This window comes from Vespula vulgaris, chromosome 6 (genome assembly GCF_905475345.1).
Source record: "Vespula vulgaris chromosome 6, iyVesVulg1.1, whole genome shotgun sequence".
In the NCBI taxonomy this organism is placed as follows: domain Eukaryota; kingdom Metazoa; phylum Arthropoda; class Insecta; order Hymenoptera; family Vespidae; genus Vespula; species Vespula vulgaris.
Window position 1 is genome coordinate 6,855,458 of NC_066591.1, and position 21,345 is coordinate 6,876,802.

General features: G+C 43.3%; 1 protein-coding gene across 3 annotated transcripts in view; it reads left to right on the forward strand.

Moving 5' to 3' along the window:
* LOC127064684 (homeobox protein prospero) overlaps positions 1-21,345 on the forward strand; it is a 59,808-nt gene that overhangs the window by 3,632 nt on the left and 34,831 nt on the right. For all 3 annotated transcript variants that reach the window (XM_050996123.1, XM_050996124.1, XM_050996125.1), the window contains exon 3: positions 2,552-2,706. In XM_050996123.1, coding sequence (XP_050852080.1) covers positions 2,552-2,706 — 155 coding nt within the window. The remainder of the gene's footprint in view (positions 1-2,551; positions 2,707-21,345) is intronic.

Consider the following 21,345-nt stretch of genomic DNA (forward strand, 5'->3'; position numbering starts at 1 on the left):
ACGACTGAAAAGCCTCACGACGCTTAGGGATATTTTTTGTGGCGGAGATAGGAGGAGTGAACTAGAGGGTGAGTTTCGTTGAACGCGAAAACTTTGAAACGCGGCAGCGAGTTTTTGAGAGAAAGAACTCGTTCGCTCGCAAGGAGAAGAGCAGTCGCCGTGATGCTGAGATAGGTAGGAGGGAGGGATCGGAAAGAACGTGAGCTAGCTAGCTAGAAAGTGAGTGGGGAGAGAGAAGAAGAGAAAGCAACAAGAGTGGGAGACAGAGAGAAGGAGAGAGAGAGAGAGTGAGACAGAGAGATGGAGGAAAGAGGGAGGACTCGGACGAATGTTAGATTAGTTTGCCACGGAGTTAGGCTAATGTTGGATGCACCTACGAGTAGAGTTTGTCCGGCAACAACGCGCCAAGCCGAAAGTTCTTTGCCTACTACTCGGTCTGCCCTCAGCCTCGAGTCTCACCCAACTTCGCAAGCCAATAATCTGTCCCGTAATTTCGGAATTCAACCACGGAAACGAGCTGGAGGTGGAAGAGGCAAAGGAGGAGGTGCTCCGCGAACTTCCCATCGCGAGCGTCTCTTCGACTTATCGTAGATAATCCTCTTCTCTCTCTCTCTCTCTCTCTTTCTCTATGTCTATTTCTCTATCTCTCTCTTCCTAGAATCGAGATTACGAAAGTCGACCAACTCAGTTTCTCCATGTATCTCGGTTCTTTCGACTTCAATCGAGTTTCCTCCTTCTTCCTAGCTCCGTGTTATCGCTATAACGTTCCTGACTAGTAGCCGACAACCTCCGCTCGCGCGTTGAAATCTTCGAGGAAACGCGATAGCCCGTAACGGTTTAGTAAGTATACGTCTTGCCTAGTGAGTCTCGGTAACGAAGGGAGCATTCGACGATAACTTCGTAGAAAAGATAACTTAAGATAAAGATACAGAAGAAAATTAAAGTGTCTATTCCGTAATAACACTTAACATAATTAAGTGTATATATATATATACATATATATATATGTATATTATCATCGTTAGACTTTACGCGGTCGAGGTTAGTTCTATGTATAAAAGAGGAAGAAATTTTAAACCAGGCTTCTATTAAAAACTCTATCGGCCGGCACGCATCCGTGGTCCCGATGATTCTTCTCGGCGCGAGTTTTTCCGCGTCTCTCTTTCAAAGTCTCAAACGATGCACCGCGCGGCCACGGGCTGACCCGATGATACGCTTTAACAGCATAAAAATAGCTATCGTATCCGGCTTCGAAGAGAAAGAGAGAGAGATAAGGCATGTTCCTAGTACGATCGTCGGAAAATGATCAACCAGCGCGAAAAGTTCAGCAGCTCGATTATTGCACATGACTCACCTTGCTTGCAGCCTCGCATCGGCTTCTCAGTTTTTGAAAGAGCTTACGGATCCAGAAAGAGAAAACGAGAAGGGCCGGACGTTGTAGGTGGGAGGCTTGTGTGGGGGCGCGAGAGAACATATACATGTGTGTTTTTGTGTATGTGTGTGCGAGACGATGGTGCATCGTCAGAACTGCAACATCGCCGTGTCGATCCGATCGGCAACACGACGTTCTTTGCCACCTTTTTAGTCGGCCTTTGATGTAAAATCAATGGCGCATTTTTTACCTCTCTCTTTCTCTTTCTCTCCTCTACTCTCTCTCTTTCTTCTCTCTGTGGGGTAGGTCGAGCGCGTCGCATGTATCGTCGTGGCCGTAAGCTCTCTCCTCTCTCTTTCTCTCTCTTGCTCTTTCTCTCTCTCTCTCTCTCTCTCTCTCTCTCTCTCTCTCTCTCTCTCTCTCTCTCGATTCACCCTCGTCTGTAACGTTTCGCCATGGCCTTCGCGCCAAATATATTCGCGACTTCTTCCCTTCGTTCTTCTTGCTCGAGAATTTTCTCCAACAATAAAACTATCCTCCGCAAATTCGATATAAGGATTTATGAAAAATATTAAGCTTGCTGTGGTCGATTAAGGGTTGCTCGGAGTGAAGAATGATCTTCTCGATATCTCATTATCATAATTATATAGAATCTAAAATTTTCTTCTCCGAAGAACAGAATTTAGACGTTGTCTTCTTTCGATTTGATGAGAACTGTTCGCCATGAAGGCCTACTGCCATTACGAATTAGCCGAAAGTTCCTCAAGTAAGATATGCGTCTCCGTGAAAGTTCGAACACAGGGATTAACCGAATAAGAATGCGATGAAACCACATCAAGAGATCCTATTACTGGTAAGGAGTCGGTAAGGCTTCCGTTGAAGATGCGGCCAATCGTAGGTCAACCTCAGCGAGAACGTTAGACCCCTACTACCGCCTACTATGGGGATATACCCACAGTTTGTACGATTTCTAATCCAATTTTATACGAAGAAAACACGATTAAGTTTGAGATATTCTCGTACACGATACAAATTTCTAGAGCTCTACGATCCTTCGACTTACGCGTCTTTGATCACTGATACGGCTCCTACGTCTTTGCGGACACGTTCTTTACTTATATCTAGGTATATGTATTGTAAGAAACACATGTGTAAGATATTTCCTTAACCACGGTGAACTCGTCGACGCTGACGCCGATGCATCTGAGGAAAGCGAAGCTGATGTTCTTCTGGGTAAGGTACCCGTCTTCGGCCGTCCTCAAGATGTACTTCCCCGACATCAAGTTTAATAAAAACAATACAGCGCAGCTGGTCAAGTGGTTCTCCAATTTCCGGTGAGTACAAGTTAACTCATGCATATATATATATATAGTATATAACATTGTCATACTATCGTGATGAATTTGAAGGGAGTTGAAATTAGGTCTTACGTCGTTGCTGGTCCAGTTCCCATGTAGTACGAACGAAAATTAAATCGGAACGTTTCTGAATGTCAAAGGTCTCGATTGGATCCATCGTGGATCCTAACTTCTCGTTCTCGGACATAGTACGAATTTCTTATCTGGAAGGTTCGAATCGAATTTAATCTAAAAGGTTCGGTCTTTTGAACGAAATCATGTAAGACGTCTCTCGTTGGCGAACGTTCCGTGTATGCAAACGAGAACAAGGTTTTCGAGGGCTCGACCACTCCCTTTACAGAAGCGGTCAGAGCCCAAGAGACGAGAGTCACGATGGGTGTGTCCGAATCTTAATTACCATCCCCTAGTAGCAGCTGGGGATAAGTAACGTATCTACACTGCGGCAGGTACGAAGGCGTAGGAGTTTGTAGGTACCGACACATACCGGCCAGTAGGCATTAGCCTGATTATAATTAGGCTGAGTACAGTACAGATCCGAGATATAAGGCGGACGAAGGCCCACACGTGATCTCGGTACTACGTTATTACTATTTTCTTATCGCAAGAATACGCGCCTTTCTGCTCCTCGAAAGCTCATAAGTTTTCCTCTACTTGAATATACTCGTTGTCACGAATTGCTCACCTTGCTTTTACCTTGACAATCGTCTTTTGTAAAAAGTAAAGGAATGAGAAAGATTATCGTACGTGTCGTAATGAAAAGTTCAATCAATGACTAAAATCGATTTATCGTAACTGAGAGCTTATACTTTTTCTTCAAAGGTATATAAGACTAATTTAGTACACGCGATTTGTGAATAAGCTGAACACTAAAACGAAAACGTCCCGATTAGTCTCATGAACTCCGGCAAGGGTGGATAAAAAACACAACTATACTCGTTCTCGTTGTGGTACTTCTACTATCATTTGCATTGAACTTAGCGCTGGTAGAAGCATCAAAATTCGCGAGCAGGAGCTTGTCCGTCTTGTTGCTATACGCCGAGTGGCTTTCTCTTGCATACTCATTCGTTTATCTTTCGGTTCTTTGAAAACATTGTCATAACTGACATAAAAGAGAGAGACAGAGAGAGGGCAAGGGAACGCGTTGTAGAAGTTAGAAATGCCTGGCAAAAATTGCATCACGCTCAGCTTCCGGGACAAGGAACAAAGCTAATTACTAGCTAATATATTTCAAGTAACATTTTCGTCCTGTCGTTTCGTTGCGGCCTGCGGGGTTCGTTCTTTCCTCGTCCGATTCTCTCTCTCTGCCGCTTCTATCCCCACCCTCATTTTCCCTCTCTCTTTCTCTCTATCTGTCTGTCTGTTTGTCTTTTTCTCTCTTTCTCTTTCTCTCTTTCTCTCTTTCTTTCTCTCCTCTCTCTTACACTCTTGTCCGCTTGTTCTCTCTCGTACAATTTTTTTCTAACATGTTCTTCGTATTCCAGCCTTCGAGTATCATGGGAGACAAGGTCTCTTGGTGAGGCACGCGAAAACCTTTAAAATTTCCTCTCTCTCTCTCTTTCTCTCTTTCTCTCTTTTTATCCTTCTTTTTCAAGAGGAAAAAAGAAACGAATAAAAATTCTCGATACAAATGAATTTGTATCTTTTAATGTAATATATATATATTTTTTGCTTGTTTTTATTGATCATTTTTATTAGATTAATTTCTATTAAAAGATTTTCTAAATACCATCTTCCCAGTTTTCCTATTTTCCGAAGTTATAAAGAGAGGAAAAATGCAAGGGTTGTTCGTGTCATCCTCAAAGACAATCCTCGAAAGGTTTCTGGGCACGAACTGACAGTATACCTTGTTTCCTTTTGTGGCTAATCACGTAAGAGTTTAGCTAGACTTTTTCTTGCTCGTTCTCCAGTCGGCGGCGTCGAGCGTGCTCGATCTGATAGCCTAATGCACGGCTTCCTATGCGGAAATACCTCGGCACATTATTCTACGCTCCTACGTGTACACCCTAGCTTCTATCAACTCACCCCTCGACACCCTATGAGCCATCGTTGTACTTTTGTCACGAGAACCGCTTGAAAGCGGCACCAACGACGGCTTTACTTTACGACGCAATGTATCCGATTAGTCCTTCGACTTTTCCACTTTTTCTATCTTTCTTCGTCTATCTGACCAACGTTGATCGACCTTTCGATAAGATTCTCAGCCGAAAGTCGATCCACTCTTTTTAATTTAACATTCATGGATGCTTCTACTAGAACATACTAAAATGGAATATTTTCGAAGCAATGTCTGCAAAATTGGAAATAAAACAAGAAAGATCGAAACTCGATGAATAAGAAAAGAAAGTGAATATTCTATTGATATTGCCCAGTATGGAAGTCGTTTAACAAAAGCGATGACGGAAAAACCTTGGAATCATATCCGTTGTAAGAGAGAAGAAGAGAGGGAGAGGGAAAGAAAGAGAGAAAAAGAGAAAGAGAGAGAAAGAAAAAATGCATTGAGAAGGAAGAAACGAGACGAGACGATTACAAAGCGATCCTTCGCACCCCATTTTCTCACGCTCGTGTCGACTCGAAAGCGTATGGATGTCTTACGGCTGGAGAGGGTGAGTCCTCGAATATCACGCGTGCATCATCGGATCTGCTTATGCCAAGGATATATTGACAGCCTTCGTTCGATGAAGCTAGCCGGGGGGTGATTGGGGTCGTGTCGGTGGCGGGGGTTGATAGAGGGAGAGCGCAAACTCGCCTGTCTTCTTCGTGTCTTCGTCTCCCTATCTTCGGGCATCTCTCTTTGTCTGACGTATTCCGAGTGTGCGTGGAAAAGAGAGAGAGAGAGAGAGAGAAGGAGAGAGAGAGAGAGACAGAGAGAATGAAAAGATAGCGAGGCGCGGACTGGGGTTAGCTCGTTATCAGATTCCACGTTGGGACACGCGACACTGAGGTGGCAGATCCTATCGCCGGAATGGAAGAAATTTTATGTCGTATAATGGACAACGAACACATACACACTCATAGACATACACATACATAACCCTATATGCCTATGAAATCTACTTCGCAAGAGAGTTCTACCTCTATCTCTCTTTTGGTTATATTACGAAAAAATCCTTTAACTTTGCACTTATCTCTTTTACACGTTCTAATACTTTGAGTTTTCGAAACGCTAGTTGAAAGTTATATTCATGTCCTGTTTTAATCTATAAGTTGATATATCTTCGGTAATACATCGAATTGAATGAGTTAATGAGAGAGACGTATATTATATTTTACAGTTTAAAATAGGACAAGTATGTGTATGTTCGTTTTCATCTTTAAATTCGAAAGAAAATGGAAAGAAGAATAAAAAGGGATGATTACTTAAGGATAAAAATAATTCTACGTAATTAATGAATAAATGGCAGAGATCGGATAGCGATGAGCCGCGAAAATTTACGGTTCTTGAGCGTTAATAAGAGAAAGTGAGTGCAAGAGATAAATAAAGGAATCGGAAGCTCTCTCAAGTCCTATAATAATGACGTAGCTGAACGAATTTACCCCGTGACGCTCTCGAGGGGGTTGTTTATCGTCGCCAAATCCTCGATAATTCTCTAAAGAGGACGACCGGTAGTTTACAACCCCTCTTTCCTTCTACCATCAGTTATTCTTTTTTCTACCTTCTCCTAACTTATTCTTCGTCTTCGTCGTTATCAATTCTCGATCGGTTTGTAGCGTACACAGAAACATTCGATGTGTAGTAAGGAAAGGCTTTGAAGGCTATTTAGATAATAACGGAGTAATTTTCTAAGTAGAAATTACTCTTTTCTATGATTCTTATCTCACTGTCTCGATCGTACAATATATAATCGATAGTCGGAGAAACCGTACAAACGCAGGACAATATCATATCGCAAAATTTTTAGATGCAAGATGTTTTATTTTATTCCCCTTGAAAAGAATAAAAAGTGAAAAGAAAAAATAAAAGAAGAGGAAACCTTTTAAACCGGTCTAATAAACGTCTTTAGCACTATCCTGGATCATCATAAGAATCCTTTTCATGGACAGTCTATGAGTTTCCTTGATAAAAGTCAGGAGTGTAGAAAGAAGACCGACCAATTAAAACGTCGAGGTAGTAGTCGGTTTACCGAAATCTTGAGTACAAACGAAGAGAAAAGCGCAAGAGAGAAAAAGAGAGAGAAAGGGAGAAAGGGAAAGACAAGGGTGGTAGGAAATCTCTCCACACACGGGACCAGTAGGTTTTCTCCGGCTCTTCTCTTCCTTCTCTAAGCTTGTGTTTTAATCCCACAAGATTGTACATGCCAACTGAGAGCGGGATGGAGAGGCGAGGTCGTCATAGTAGTAGTCGTAATAGTCGTAGTAGTAATAGTAATAGTAGTAATAATAGTAGTAGTAGTAGTATCGTAGTAGTGGTAATAGGTGAGTCAGGTTAGCCTGGCAGAGGAAGGCGTGCGTGGGTGGTCGGGTGGTAAACAGCATACAAGCGCGAGGGCCATTTAGCGAAAAGGCTAGACGCGCGTGAGCGTCACGCGTGTTCTTAGGCCATGCGTGCGCGCGCGCACACGCGGCTACCTAGCTACCTTCGCGTAGAGTAGAACTCACAGGTTGGAAGGCACACATGCGAGGAGAAGGAGGAGGAGGAGGAGGAGGAGGAGGAGGAGGAATAGGGGGCGGAGATGGAGGAGAACGACGAGCCACGGTTTTCTCTCTTATTGTGAGGAACAAGCTGGCTGCGAGCGAGGGAAGAGAGAAAAAAGGAGGGAGGGGGTTGAAACTGAGGAAAATTTCGAGGCTTGACGTAGAGACGGACTACACGCGTGTGTATATTACGTAGTCCCACAGGCGTTCGTTTCTCCTCCTCTTTCTCTTCTTCGCTTTTTTCTGTTTCTCCTCCTCCTCCTTTTCCTACATGAGCACGGAGACGTTTACGTAGCTCGTGCATTCTCCCGCGTATTCCGAGAGTATGTGAGATTCCGAAGTAGTGCCGGAAGGACGTAAGTGGAGGCCTTGTAATTATTATGCTCTCATAATCTTTTCTCCGCTTCTCCCTACTTCCTTCCCTCGTGGAATTTCCACCCTTCCGTGGCTTACTAGTTCATAATTTCTTCTTCTTTCTTTCCTCAATTTCTGCTATTTTGCTTCTCCTGAGAGACGGCTAGTTATTCGTTAAGTAAGTTCGACGAGAAAGATTCTCTAAGGGAGTTCATCCAAAATCGAAGCTGCGCGATCTAGAAGTACCAAAAAAATTACGAGTTTGTTTTCTTTCCTTGTTTTCGTTCCAACCATCCGCGGAACTCGTTCTCTGTCTTCTTCGCTCTCTCTTTATTTCTCAACCGAGCAAACGACGATGAGCCAGCCCTCGAGAGAAAGAAGGGATCCTGGACGAAATGAGCAAGTACGGATCCTTTGAGACAAAAGCGAACGAGAGGTGGTAAGACCAGTGGAGGTAGCAGATCGAACGGAGACGAGAACGTTGACGACTGCTAACTGTAATGAAAGGAGTGGGGGCGGACTGGGGGATAAAGGGGTAGACGGCAGGATGTATCGTAGCAGTTTCGTAGCCCTCTAATGAGAAGAAGGAAACTTTGGTCTTTGACTTTCGGGCCGCGGCCTTGCTGCTGGCTATACCTGCTCCTCCTCGAAAGGAAGAAAGAAGGGAAAAGAAGCACGGTTGAAGAAAAAGACACAGCCGACTCGTTTGCCACAAGGACTCTCGATCCTTACAAAGAAAATCTCTTGTTTGTTTCTTCTACGTACGCAGGACTCACTATATACAATTATTATCTATATACATACATACATACATATATATATATATATATATATATATATATATACGTGTCTGTACTTACATAGGTATACATACCTATATATACTCGTATACGTAAGAATGTATCCGAGCACTGACTTAAATATCGTCTATGTGCGAGTTGCGAATACATATAGATGCGCATGCGAGATCTCGAGAAATTCGCGCCAGCTCCTTAATTAAAACTCAGTACATGGCACAATGGAGTGGCAACTCTTTGGGTACCGCTACTTACTGCCGTTTCTGCTGCTGCTACTGCTACTCCTACTACTAACGGTTGCCTCCCGGTAGGTAGAAACCTACAATACCGACCTACCCCTATCAAGACTTTTACTACCTTTTTTGCCGCTACCAGGGTGCCTCATTCAACGTTGCACCGTGAGTATTGTACCTTCGAGAAGGCGAAACATTTTCTAAAGCTTACGGACGGATTTTAATCATTCGTAATATGTATAGCTGTTCGTTGGTAATAGAGAATAAAATGAGAATTATTATCGAAAAAGAATATTTTTAAATCTACGAGCTTATAATATGATTGCTAACAATTATATATATATATATATATATATATATATATATATATAACACCCACACACACAAATGAAGAGTCTTGAAAGCTAAACGCAATATTTGACGTAGAATGAATTACCGTACATAGCAGGAGATTATAAATTCACTCGAAGGAACTCATCGACGCATTTTATATGCCCGAGGGGACGACATGGCCACGATATCGACGGATTATCTGTGCGAAAACGGATTCCTCGTGAAAAGAAAAAGAAAGAAAAAAAAAGAGAAAACGAAAGAGAAGAGAGGAAATTCGATTTGCGTCGCGGCGAAAGGGGGATGACGCACCTTGCATCGAGCGAGGCTACTACCTCCGTCGTCCGTAGGTGGTGGTTGTGCGCGTAAACGGCAGTCACTTAATTAAAAATTACTTAATTACGTTCTTGGCACTAATTAGTGGCGCTTGGCTCTCTCTTGGCCGTGCGCCTCGACTGCCTAGGCACCCCTTCCACCTCACCCTCGCTCTCTCTCTCTCTCTTACTCTATTACTCGTTCCAACCGCCCCCTCAACCCGCTTACCATCCCTATCAGAACTTCCTCCACCACCTCTTACACCCTTCTTCGCTTCTCTACGGCTCGTTCAAAAACCCCGCGGCAGCGAAATCTCTGTCTTGGTTACATTATTCCTTTCCTTCTTTCTCTGACGCTTTCACCCCCTCTCTTCTCTCTCTTTTCCTTTTTCTTCTTTCTTTCTTTCCATCTCCCGCTCTCTCTCTCTCTTTTTTTCTTTCTCTTTCTCCTTCTCGTTCTCTCTTTTTTTCTTCTTCTCTCTTCTGTTTTCTTTTTCATTCTTCTTTTTTTAACCCTTACGTCACCCTTGCTACGTCAACGTTGCCACCACTCTTCTCTTACTTTTCTTACTTCGCCGACGCGAAAATGCTGGAGAGTTGCACGAAACGTTGTGAGTTTTCCGGCTAACGTTGTTTCCCTTCTTCCAGTATTTCTGTCCCTATTTACACACCACCGCTTTCACCATCCTTCTCTTGCCCTGACCTAGCCTTAGTCAAGTGAAATTCTCAAGGTTCGGTATAATGCATAGGACGAGTAGTATACTACCAGTCTAACGTAGCGCCTTCAAAATGATTTCGTACCTCTGTCTCCACGAAAATGTACTTCCCTTAATGAGATTAAATTAAAAGAACGAGCGGTGTTTTATGCACGAACTAACTTCCCTTGCTCTCGCTATTTTACTCGGTCAATTGCAAGAAAAAATAATTCTATATCCATTATCCATTCGATAATAAAATTTACTTAAGCTACATGAAAAGTCTCTTAAAATAATCAATATTCAAACGTAGCATCCAACGTTTATTAACTTAATCGGGACGATTATCAACATTTATTTATCATATCAGGACGTCGTAGACCGATTTAACGTTCGAATGATCAGAAAGAGGAAGTCTTGATCAGACGAGGGTGTACTGGGTCTACCCTCGCAGAATGTCAGCTCGGTAACATAAGGGGTTCATGCTTATGGTGCAACGGGTAGGCGGGTAAGCAGTAGCAGCGGTAGAAGCAGCAGCGGTAGTAGTAGCAGCAGTAGCAGCATCGTCGTTCCTTTTCGAATTTTTTGATAATGAACACAAGTATGAGAAACACGACGGGTATTGGCTGGGCGGCAGACAATGCGGTGGCCGCAGGGCTATCGCGGGAGGAACAACGAAGGAGGCGGGGGTTGGCTGACGGGGTTTCGAAGGGGGTCGAGGCGGTGGAGAGGACGGAGGTAGGCAGAGGACGATGGCAGGGGGTGCTTTATAGGGGATGTAAGCATCGCCACTGCAAGGCTAATCCGCCGCTATGAGCTGCTACTTGCAGCATGAGTACGGTACACTCTCTGCTAAAGACTCACTCCCACCACCTCCTCATCCTCCTCCGTTTTCTCCTCCCTTACCAGTGAATCTCCTTTCCGCTTCTTGATGTCGGACCGGCGAAACAGTTCGTTGACCCCACTAGAGGAAATATCTGCCGAAAGAACGCGTCTTGCGGTCCCTCTCAACGAGATTCTATATATTCCAATTTCTACAAAACGGTCAGACTTGATGTGATTATTTAATTTCTCGTGGTACGTCTTTCGCGTGAAAACGATTCGTTCCTTTCGACAGACGTTTCTACTTATTTTGAGCTATCTAATAGCGACTCTTCAAAAACAATTCACCGTTGTTCTCGGTACTCTTTCTTCTTATTTTCCGTTCATTGGGATATGTATTGTAAACGGTATGCCTCTTTCGTTTCCCTAAGAAATATTGGAAATAGTTCGGTGATCCACGAAGAAAACACTTGGCTGACTGCCCAGTTCTGCTCCCGGTAGCTTATACGTCGGTGCACTACTTAGGATGCATTACTTGGACAAGAAGAGTAGAGGGTAGATGGGGTGGACTAGAGAAAAGACAGGACGGGTTGTCGTTTGTTTTGTTTTCACGGTTACATGCCACCCGGCATCAGTGAAAACGCGAGACAAATAAAGGTTCTCGTCCTTTCGACTACTAGACAGACGTCTCTATCCGACCAATATTTACGACATACAAATATTGACTCGCCTTGTCCTGCAATCTTCTTTTCTTCCTTGAAAAGACTTGCTATTTCTACTTCTTCTTGGCGACTTGGTACTTTATAATGTTCATTTTTCGCTGAAATATATTTCATTGTTCAAAAGGGACTTGCAATTTGTTCGCTAACTGAACGGACATTTAAGCAGATGTCAGCTTAAAATAATATCGATATGAAATAGAAAAAAAAAGGAGAAACGGATTACATATCAAGAATACTTATAGTAATACGATCCATCGTAAAAGCGTGTATTACTATTAACATTTTTCATAATCCTGACGCATACAGCGAGGATCTACAGCGAATTTGTCTAGCTAGGCTGCCAGTCAGAGGCTCGATTTTTCATTCTCTTGTTAGGAAGATCTCTGGGTGTACGCACGTTGCGCGTGAGATACTGTGCATACGTCCGCTGAGAGAAAAAGAGATCGATAGAGAGAGAGAGAGAGAGAGAGAGAGAGAGAGAGAGAGAGAGAGAGAAAGGGAAATAAAGATAGGGGGTGAGGAATGCGATCTCGTCCGCTCCGCACGAAAAATGCAAAATGATAATGTTCCCAGTGTCCCGTCCTAATCGGCTTTGTATACGCCGCGATGGCTCGCGGGCGAAGGGACTAGAGGGAGAGGGAGAGAAAAAGAGTGGGGGAGAGAGAAAAAGAGAGAGAGAGAGAGACAGTAGAAGAGCGCGGGTGAGGGACGAATCCTGGGGGCAGCCGGGAGACGTGAGCCTCCGTCGGCCTCCATGGAGGATTTAATTTACATCCACCGGTGAAAAACGCGGAAAACAGTTTATCAAAAAAGCTACCGCGCAGACTCGGATGAGAGATAAAGGGAAATAGAGATGGAGAGAGATGAGAGTAGGATAGAGAGAGATAGAGAGAAAATGAGAGAGAAAGAGAGAAAGAAAAAGAGAAAGAGAGAGAGGGAGAGGGAGGGAGAGCAAAAGACGGGATTGCGTGGTAGAAATGAAATTGTCCGTGCATGGATTATCGTCGACTTCGTTATGCCCTCGTATTACTCGGCTCTCTAGTCTCCCTCTCCTTCTCTCGTAGTCTCTCTCTCTCTCTCTCTTTCTCTCTCTTTCTCTACCCTTCTTTTCTTTTCCATTTTCGCGACCGTTCTATCGGTCGTTGTCGTTCTCTATCTTTTTTTCTTCAAGTATAGAAAGAATATTTGTATTGGTTCGATGCAGATAAAAAAGCCACGTGAAATAAATCTTTGATTGAATCGTTCAGTTCGTCTCACCTTACACAAAAGAAGCCGGTAATTAACAATTTTTTGCCGATAATTCGGACTTTCTCTTGGAATTTCTTCATTGCATAAATACGGGTACTTTGTATCACCTTCCATGAGAACAAGCAAGGATATAAGAGACAATTTTTATCGAAGATTCTCGTATAAAACTTTGATCGGTATACGTTAAATAATTGTTACCATTACTATCGATATTATCGTTTTTAAAGCATATCATAAGATCTTGTTCTTATAAAAAAAGAAAAAAGAAAATATCCATTTGGATAATAAATTTTTACGAAGGTGAAAGAGAGAAAGAGGAAAATTTGAGATATCGAAATTGGTGAAAATTTCGCACGTAGAGTAACTATACGGGCGATGCAGCGAGACGGTGTATCGTGCACTAAAGCGACAGGATCAGACGTACCGGGGACTGGGCGTGAAATTACTGTTTCGGCCAACATTTATCCCGGCGTTCGCGAGGGTAACGTTCGGCTGGACAGCGACTCTGAATTGATTTCGTTTGAAATCCCACCCCCCCCTCCTCGCCCCAATTCGTCGTCCTTCCCAGCTCTTCCGCATGCACGACTCATCCGTTTCTCTCTTCCTCACTCGCTCTCTCTTTCTCTCTTTCTCTATCTCTCCCTCTCTCTCTCTCTCTCTCTCTCGTCACACACCGCGTCTTCCTACTCTCCTCTGCTTTTTACTCTCTCCACCCTTTCTTTCTTTCTCTCTTTCTGTTCCGTTTATCTGTCTATCCTTCTACCTATCTACCTATCTCATTTCGTTTTACGTGCCTCCTTCCTCCATTTGTCTCTCCCTCTATCCGTGTTCCCCTTCTCCATCTCTTTCTCTCACTTTTTCGTTGTCTCTCTTTTTGTTTTTTTTTCCCTCTTTTTTTTTTTTTAATCAGGATCTACGACATCTCGATTCAGACGGGCTAAAATGCATTAAATTTTTGCCATTTTTCCAGCGTTCCTCGCTTCTTCGGGCAGGAAAAAATGTACGACTCGCGGCAGACGATGATATAAATAATGTCTCTTTTGAAGGGAGGGAGAGGGCCAGAGAAAAAGAGCTCATGTTAACTTTATCATCTCTCTAGCTTCTCCTGGATGCAAAGTAACGCGTCACATATTTTCGCGAAATACGCTTTAACGTGTTACGATGTTTGAGACGGTTGAGCATTTTTTCCGAGTAGAATTAATAAAGTTATGTTTCGATAGTTTCGACGTTAAAAGTCAATGATTCGCATTCATACGTGTTGGTTAATTATTATTATTATTCTCGCATTTCAAAGTAACGTCGTCCCTGTAAATCGTAATAAAAATATAATCGATGAACGAAAGCGTTACAGGTAAATTTTAAGCAATTTTAATTTGAATAGTCCTGTAACTTTTCCAATGCGTGATTATCCTGCTCGATCGATCGAGCCTGATGCATTTGCTTGAAAATCGCGAGTTAAAGGAAATTTGGCGAGGGATGGAAGAACGTAAAACGAGTTGCAAGGGACGAAAGTAGAGAAAGAGAAAGATAGGAAGAGGTGGGACGGTTAACAGAGGTCGTCAGCGAGGACGATAGCAGCGTCGTTGGAGTTAATTGAAAAAGCTTGTAAAAAAGATTTTCCGGAAAACCCGTTGGGCCGGACGATAATATCCGTCGTGCTCCTCTCGAAGACGCGCGGGGGTGGGTGTGCAGATCAGGTGGTGGGAGTAGGGGTAGGTAGGGGGAAGGGACCATCCGTGTCACGACTCTTGGCGGCGCCACGTCATTCGATATTTTTGTCAGTAAAACGATATCAGGCAAATTGCATCTGTCCTTTACACCATGGCGCAGAGCCAGATCAAACACTATTCGTCACTGGATATTACCCTTCTCCGAGGTATTGCCGGTCTTCTACCCGCGTTTGCCCTCTCTTTCTCTCTTTTCTCTCTTCTTCTCTTCTTTCTCTGTGTTCGGCACTTTCCGACTCGATCGAGTTCTTTTCGAAGCGAGATTACGCTCTCGCGTGAAGGAATACGGTAAAATCGAAAGCACTCGAAAATCGATTTAAACGCGCCGTTCCTACCCTTCTCAAACAGCCCTTCGTCGACTCTTCGAATTCTACAAACGTCACCAACGATCTCGGTAAAATCACCTCAAACGTGCCGCCTCATTTATTAATATTTATTAAACGACCTATAATAAATTAGTACAAGAATATTGAAAAGTAGCGAAAAAAACACTCGCGCAAATAAAAATAACAATGTAATTTTCTCTTTAATATTTTCACTTTCGAAAAATGTTAAAATACGTGGAATTCTCCTAATCTCGTTCTTTTTAGTACATCTTTTCCAAGATTATTTATACGGAACGGCGATCGTAGAAACATTTGTTCGTCGACGTCGTATGCAAATCGCCCATATGCCAAGTCACCTCTTGAGTATGGTAGAAGCATGCGGGCAAACGAACTAAGCAAAACGACTATCTTACATTATTGCATACGGGCGACAAGTAGGCCGCCAAAACGTGTTGTCGTTGAAGAAGTAGTAACCTCGGTTGAATTAGTAAAGAGAAAAATGGAAACTACTTTTTTGTATCGATTATTGGCCTAATCGAGTCTGCGTGTCTTCGCCAGTTGAAATTTCACTTCGGATTTAATGTACAAAATTAACACCGAAGTAATATGTCGGTACAGTAACACGAAATCGAAAAAAAATTTACAACATTCGTTTTCAGACTCATCGGCTAATATTAAATAAATATCGAGAAGTTTGAGACTTTTAGAATATTCCATGGACTAAACAGTGGACCAAACAGTGTTTTCACTAATCTTCCTATCGAGCATTATACGCAATCTGCTCTTAAGAATTCCATTATGACACTTAAAGATAGAAGGGCATTTACCTGGGTTCACCGAAGCGGGATCGTTTAACAGACATAAGCGTAATCTCATCGAATATTTACAGTTGCCTAGGTTCCTACCCGGTGGTCGACAGTTGTCTAGTAAATCCTATTTACTGTTACCCAACGAACTATACGCACTAGAGATGCTGGGAGGGTGGCTACCGCCCCTAGCTAACCTACTGCCCTACTGCCATGAGTTCCACCCCTAAAGCCATCATCCTACCTCTCTCCCTCTCTCTCTCTCTCTCTCTTTTTCCACTGTCACTTTTCTTTGCTCACCCCATCGAACGCGTAACGGTTTTCCGTAGATCACGCGATGATCTCACGACGCACTCGTGCTCCGATAGAAAACAAGGGAGCTCTTTTTTCAAAGTTTTTGGGGTAAATATCGAAATCTCCCTTCGCTCCTACGTGGACCCTTCGATCTCAATGTGTAATCGGCCGCAACGCAGGCATGCGAATAAGAACTGTCGATAGGTTTCTTTTATAGTACAATGCGAACGAAATATGACGAGTACGATCGATCTGCTGATTTATTACCATCAGCTTATTCTACGTACAAAATTTTATTTTTTACTTTCTACTTCCTAACAATTTCCAGGTAATCTTCCACAGGATATAATATCGTTTGACACTGATAAGATCATTCTTATTGACTGAAATCTATACACCGATTATATTACCACTTGAAAAGATATTTGGAAGATTGGAACGCGAGGAAGACTCCTTTTGGCTTCCTCCTCTTACACCCTTTCCAACGGTGAACTCGTAATGTGGTTTAGCATGGTATGACAGGAGGTAAACTTGACAACAAAGAATTATTGATTTTTTCTCAGCGGGTTGAACGAGTTGCCGGGCGGTTGAGCGGTCCCGGTAGGGTATTCGACAAAGGATGTTTTCCGAGTCCCTAACCTAGGCAACCCTTCTCCTACGCTCGCCTTCGTATATGCGTTTCCGTGTGCTCTTTTTCTCTTTCTTTCTCTTGCTCGTTCACTCGCCCTCACTCTCTGTGTGTGTCTCTCTATCTCACTTCAACGCACGCTCGTGAACGTACGTTTCAGGGGATTGCCCTACTCCATCTCTCTCTGGTCTCTTTCCGTATTCGTACGTCTCCCTTTCCATCCTTCTCTCTCTCTCTTTTTCTCTCTGTCTGTCTGTCTCTCTCTGTCTCTCTTTCTCTCTCTCTCTCTCGCTCGCTCACTCTTTTACTCCATCTCAGTTTCTCCTTCTTCGTCTCTCACTGTCCGTAACGTCGTGTGTACTCAGCCGATGCGCCAAGGACTTAACTGCCTCATTGTCGTCCCAGCAGGCATTAGAGCTTCAGGACAGATGTGCAAAATGTAGGATCGAGACTCCTCCATAACATAACTACTAGGTATTCGCACGAAGGTGGAGGGACTGAGTAGTTCAGTTGGTAGAGTACTCGCACGACGAGTAAAAGTTCCCAGATTTAAGTTTTATGTCTAGTCATCCAAAGATCCAAATCCTTTAGAGGATATTAAAAAGATCCCAACTTAAAATATTGAAAAAACTCCTTGGTAATTTCAAAATCACGAATCTCCTTTTTTCTCTCTTCTTCTCTTTGATATTCATCCCCTTTCCTCGATAGAACTATCGATCCGTAAATTTCCGTGAAGTGTTTTCCCGACAAGAAGTACCACTGACATTCCAAAATCGATCGCCTATTTAATCTCTTTTTAATTTTAAGATTAATATTCTTAAGAGACTTCAGACTGTGCATGTAAAAAAATATTCTTTCTTTCTAAAATACGATAGGAAACGTACGAGAACTGGATCTCGAAACTCGAATGCGATAGTTAAAAAAAAGAAAAAAAAAATAAGAAAAATAGCCGTGTACAAATGCCTTCCCACGTAATCGTTCAGGGATTTAATAATTCGACCTTGACATTTCTTTGGAGAGTCGATGAAGTGGTCACGTTCAGGGACGATTTTCTTCGTGATGCATCGTCGATGTATCCGAATAGTTATATCGTCAACAACGCCTCCGTAACGCCTTTCTAAGGCGTGTATTTGCGCGCACATGAGCATGTTAATACACGGACAGAATGCACCAGTATCGACAGTAGTAGTAGCTTTGGTGTTGGTGGTGGCGATGCATCGCTGGGTGACTTGGCAGGGAAAATCGATCGAATAAAAAAATGCTTGGACGATGCCGAAGTGCGACGAGGACACGAATCGCGGACGAGATGGATGCACGGAAGGAGAGGGGAGGGAAAAGAGGGTCCGGTAGGAGAAGGAGGGTTAGTCCGGGTCCATTGAAGAGTGAAACCGCTCAAAGCAGCTGCCCCCGCTCCCTCAAACACCCTCCGACCACCCTCCTACGGCAGCAGCCTCTCCGACACCCCTCACCTCATCTCACTCTCCTTCTTTCTCTCTCTTACTCTCCGTAGCTTTGAAAACCACCCCTCTTAGCTCGTGTGGATGGTGCACATTGCCCCTTCGTTCTCTTCGAACACCGTCTCTCTCTTTCTCTCTCTCTCTCTTTTCTCTCTCTTTCTTTTCTCTCTCTTTCTCTCTCTTTCGAAAAGACTAAACCCCATGCCAAAGAGTTTATTCGTGATCCCAAGTGCAAGAAACGAGGTTACGTTCTCTTGATTTATCCTTTAATTTCAAAGATGCGATAACGTATCTCATTGTAAATTGATTCCGAAGACACTCAAAACTGTTATCTTCCTCGTTACAAGTATTATTCCCTCTTAATGTTGAAGTACTTGGATTGTTGCTATAATATCAAAAAAATCACATAATTTGAATTAATAATAATCGATGAGAAAATATTAAGAAGAATTAATTATAAGACGATATCCTATTCTATAGTATTGAATCAGTTCGTAGAGAGTTGATCGATATCGCGGATAGAAATCAACTCTTTTCATGACTCTAATGCTCTTTGCATAATTTCATTCGTGACGAAGATTTGCATAAGATGAATGAGAAAGGAGGAACGTGCGGCTGGCTGACAAAATTATCTGTCTAACGGTGCTTCCCCTATCGTCCTCTAGTTTCTCGACGATGAACGAAAAGAAGGGGTCTGTCGGGGGACTTATAGTAAAGAGAATGAAGAAAGGAAAGAACGATGGCAGGGAAAGAGGGAGAGGCAGAGAGAGAGAGAGAGAAAGAAAGAGAAAGAGAAAAAGACAGAAGCGAGCTTCAAGGCAGCCAGATGCAAAAAGAAACGGGGTGGCGAAGGGTGAGAGAAAGAGAGAGAGAGAGAGAGAGAGGGTGGCCAGTGAAAAGCAAGGGGCACACGAAAAGTGTGCATTGTAAGATCGGCGCGTGCGGCATGCGGACCCTTCGTGGTCGATGTTGTAGGACCCCCGTGCTCAGTGCCCCCTTCTCTTTTTCTTCGTTCGGCTCGTTCGTACAGTCTTTCTCTTTTTTTCTCTCTCTTCTTCTCTTTCTCTCGTCTAGTGCCACCGTTTCTCGACATCCCTCTCTTTTATGAAGGGCGAAGGGCCCAGGAGTTCGGCTTATTGTCGGCAGCACATCTGCCGTACGATCGTCGACCGATTGTCTCACAGGCTTAGGAAACTTGCTCGTAAAGAGCAAGAGAGAATGAGAGAGAGAGAGAGAGAGAGAGAGAGAGAGAGAGAGAAAGAGAAAGAAGAACAGAGAAAAAGAAAAAAGGTGGCTTAGTAGCGGATCTACGATAGGGAGGACGATGTCGCGTGTCCTTCTTGCTTACGAGAAGGGTGACTAGAACGAATGATGCCTCGATCTTCCGAGGACAATCTTCCCTTTCCCCCAACTTTTTTTCTTTTTTTTATTCTATTTCCCAGCTGTCGTGTGAGGGATCCATGAATCTGCGATAGTCTCGAAAAATTTTTCGATTGATTTTAATTCGATATAATTTAAAATAGAAAAGTCCATCAGTTAAACTTGAACTATATAATACATTCTTTTTTTAATAAGACATTTAATTCTTAAAATATAAGAAATTTAAATAGAAGATAATAGAGATTTCTACCGTTCGGCATTAACCATACGTTTTGCGAAAAGAGCGACTCCTTTTCCATTACAATGGTGCATTGATGGATTCTTTCAAAATCTCTGATTCTCGATAGTACTCACCAACCAACGGTAACAGTGATAGCATTCCAACGAGTTGCATCGGACAATGAAAGTGACGATAGTAGTTGGGTAGTAGCAATGTGCAGGTACTTTTAAGGGTACCGCCATCCAGAGAAATGTATGCGCCTGCTATATCGTAATTGCCGGTGCGCGAGCTACGACGAAACAGAACGATGTAATCACTTGTTAACTTGTATTTTAATTACGTGATTTTCCAGAGCTCGAGCGCGCCCAGAGCTCAACCACCATCACTACGACAAATGCGAAATAGCACCAATACAAGTATATCGTTATATACATCGGTATCGTCCACGTCGTCGTTAATATCGCAACGACGTCGCAAACGGCGACGACGACGATGATGCCGACGACGAAAGCCGACACTCAGTAGTGCAGCTTGCTTACCGCCTGCGAGTCTGAGTGCAGATGGCGTTAAAGTGTTAATTACTAATTAAGAAGGGTGCACAGGGTGCAACATCAAGACCCCGCGCGACACCTTTTTGAACGCGCCCTCTGAATGGACCCTTACGCCCTGACGGGCAAATGCGCCTACCCACCCATCCATCCATCCGTATCCGTCATGGCACCTCCAACTCCTCACCCAACCTCCTTCCTTGCGACCACCACCCGCAGTCCTCTCCCCTCCTCCTCCTCTTCCTTCTCCTCCTCCTTTACTTAACGTTCTCTCGTTATGCGCACTTTCACGCCTCGTACGGCCGCGAAATAAAGCGAAGTACGAGCCCTGAGCTAGAAATTTTCTTCTTTTCTGACTTTTTTCTTCGCTCCTTCTGCTTCTTCGTTATCTTCTTTATCTTTCTTCTTCACGAATTGGAGGAAATAATTAATTGGTCAAAGGAAAAAGTGTAGCCCTTCGTTCTGCCTCATAATTCTCATTAGTATCGATTTTCTTTTAAGTCGGTCTGATTAAAAACAAAAAACATGACTTATGCGATCATTTCTATGATAACCAAATGCATTTTTCACATTTCCATAACAATGCAAATGAGTCAAACGACAAAGTTAGTCTGAATTGACGTGAAAAACGACCTTTCATCCCCTCACCGCCAGAATCCGATGCGATCAAAGTCGGTAGCAAATACGCTTTTTCTTTCTTCTCTCCTCCCCTTTGGGTAAGAATTCGTGGGAAAGTTAAGGTAAGAAAGCCGGAAGATCGACAGGGGTTCTCGAGACGTTCACAGGGTCAGTTTGGTTCTTAGGGGCTGAGTTGCTTTTTCGCCATTGTCCAAGATCAACTGCTTTGGCGTAACCGTTAAAGGGGACTGTCTTAAGAAAAGTAAGAGCAAGAGAGAAAGATAGATATAGAAAGAAAGAGAGAAAGAAAGAGAGAGAGAGAGAGAGAGAGAGAGAGAGAGACAGAAAGAAAAGAAGATCCTCGAATGAAAGGAACTCAAAGAAAGGGAAGGAGGACTCGGTAAGGCGAGAAGACGCACTCTTCCATTTCACCCTACCATCGTCCTCTCGAAGTCACTTTACGG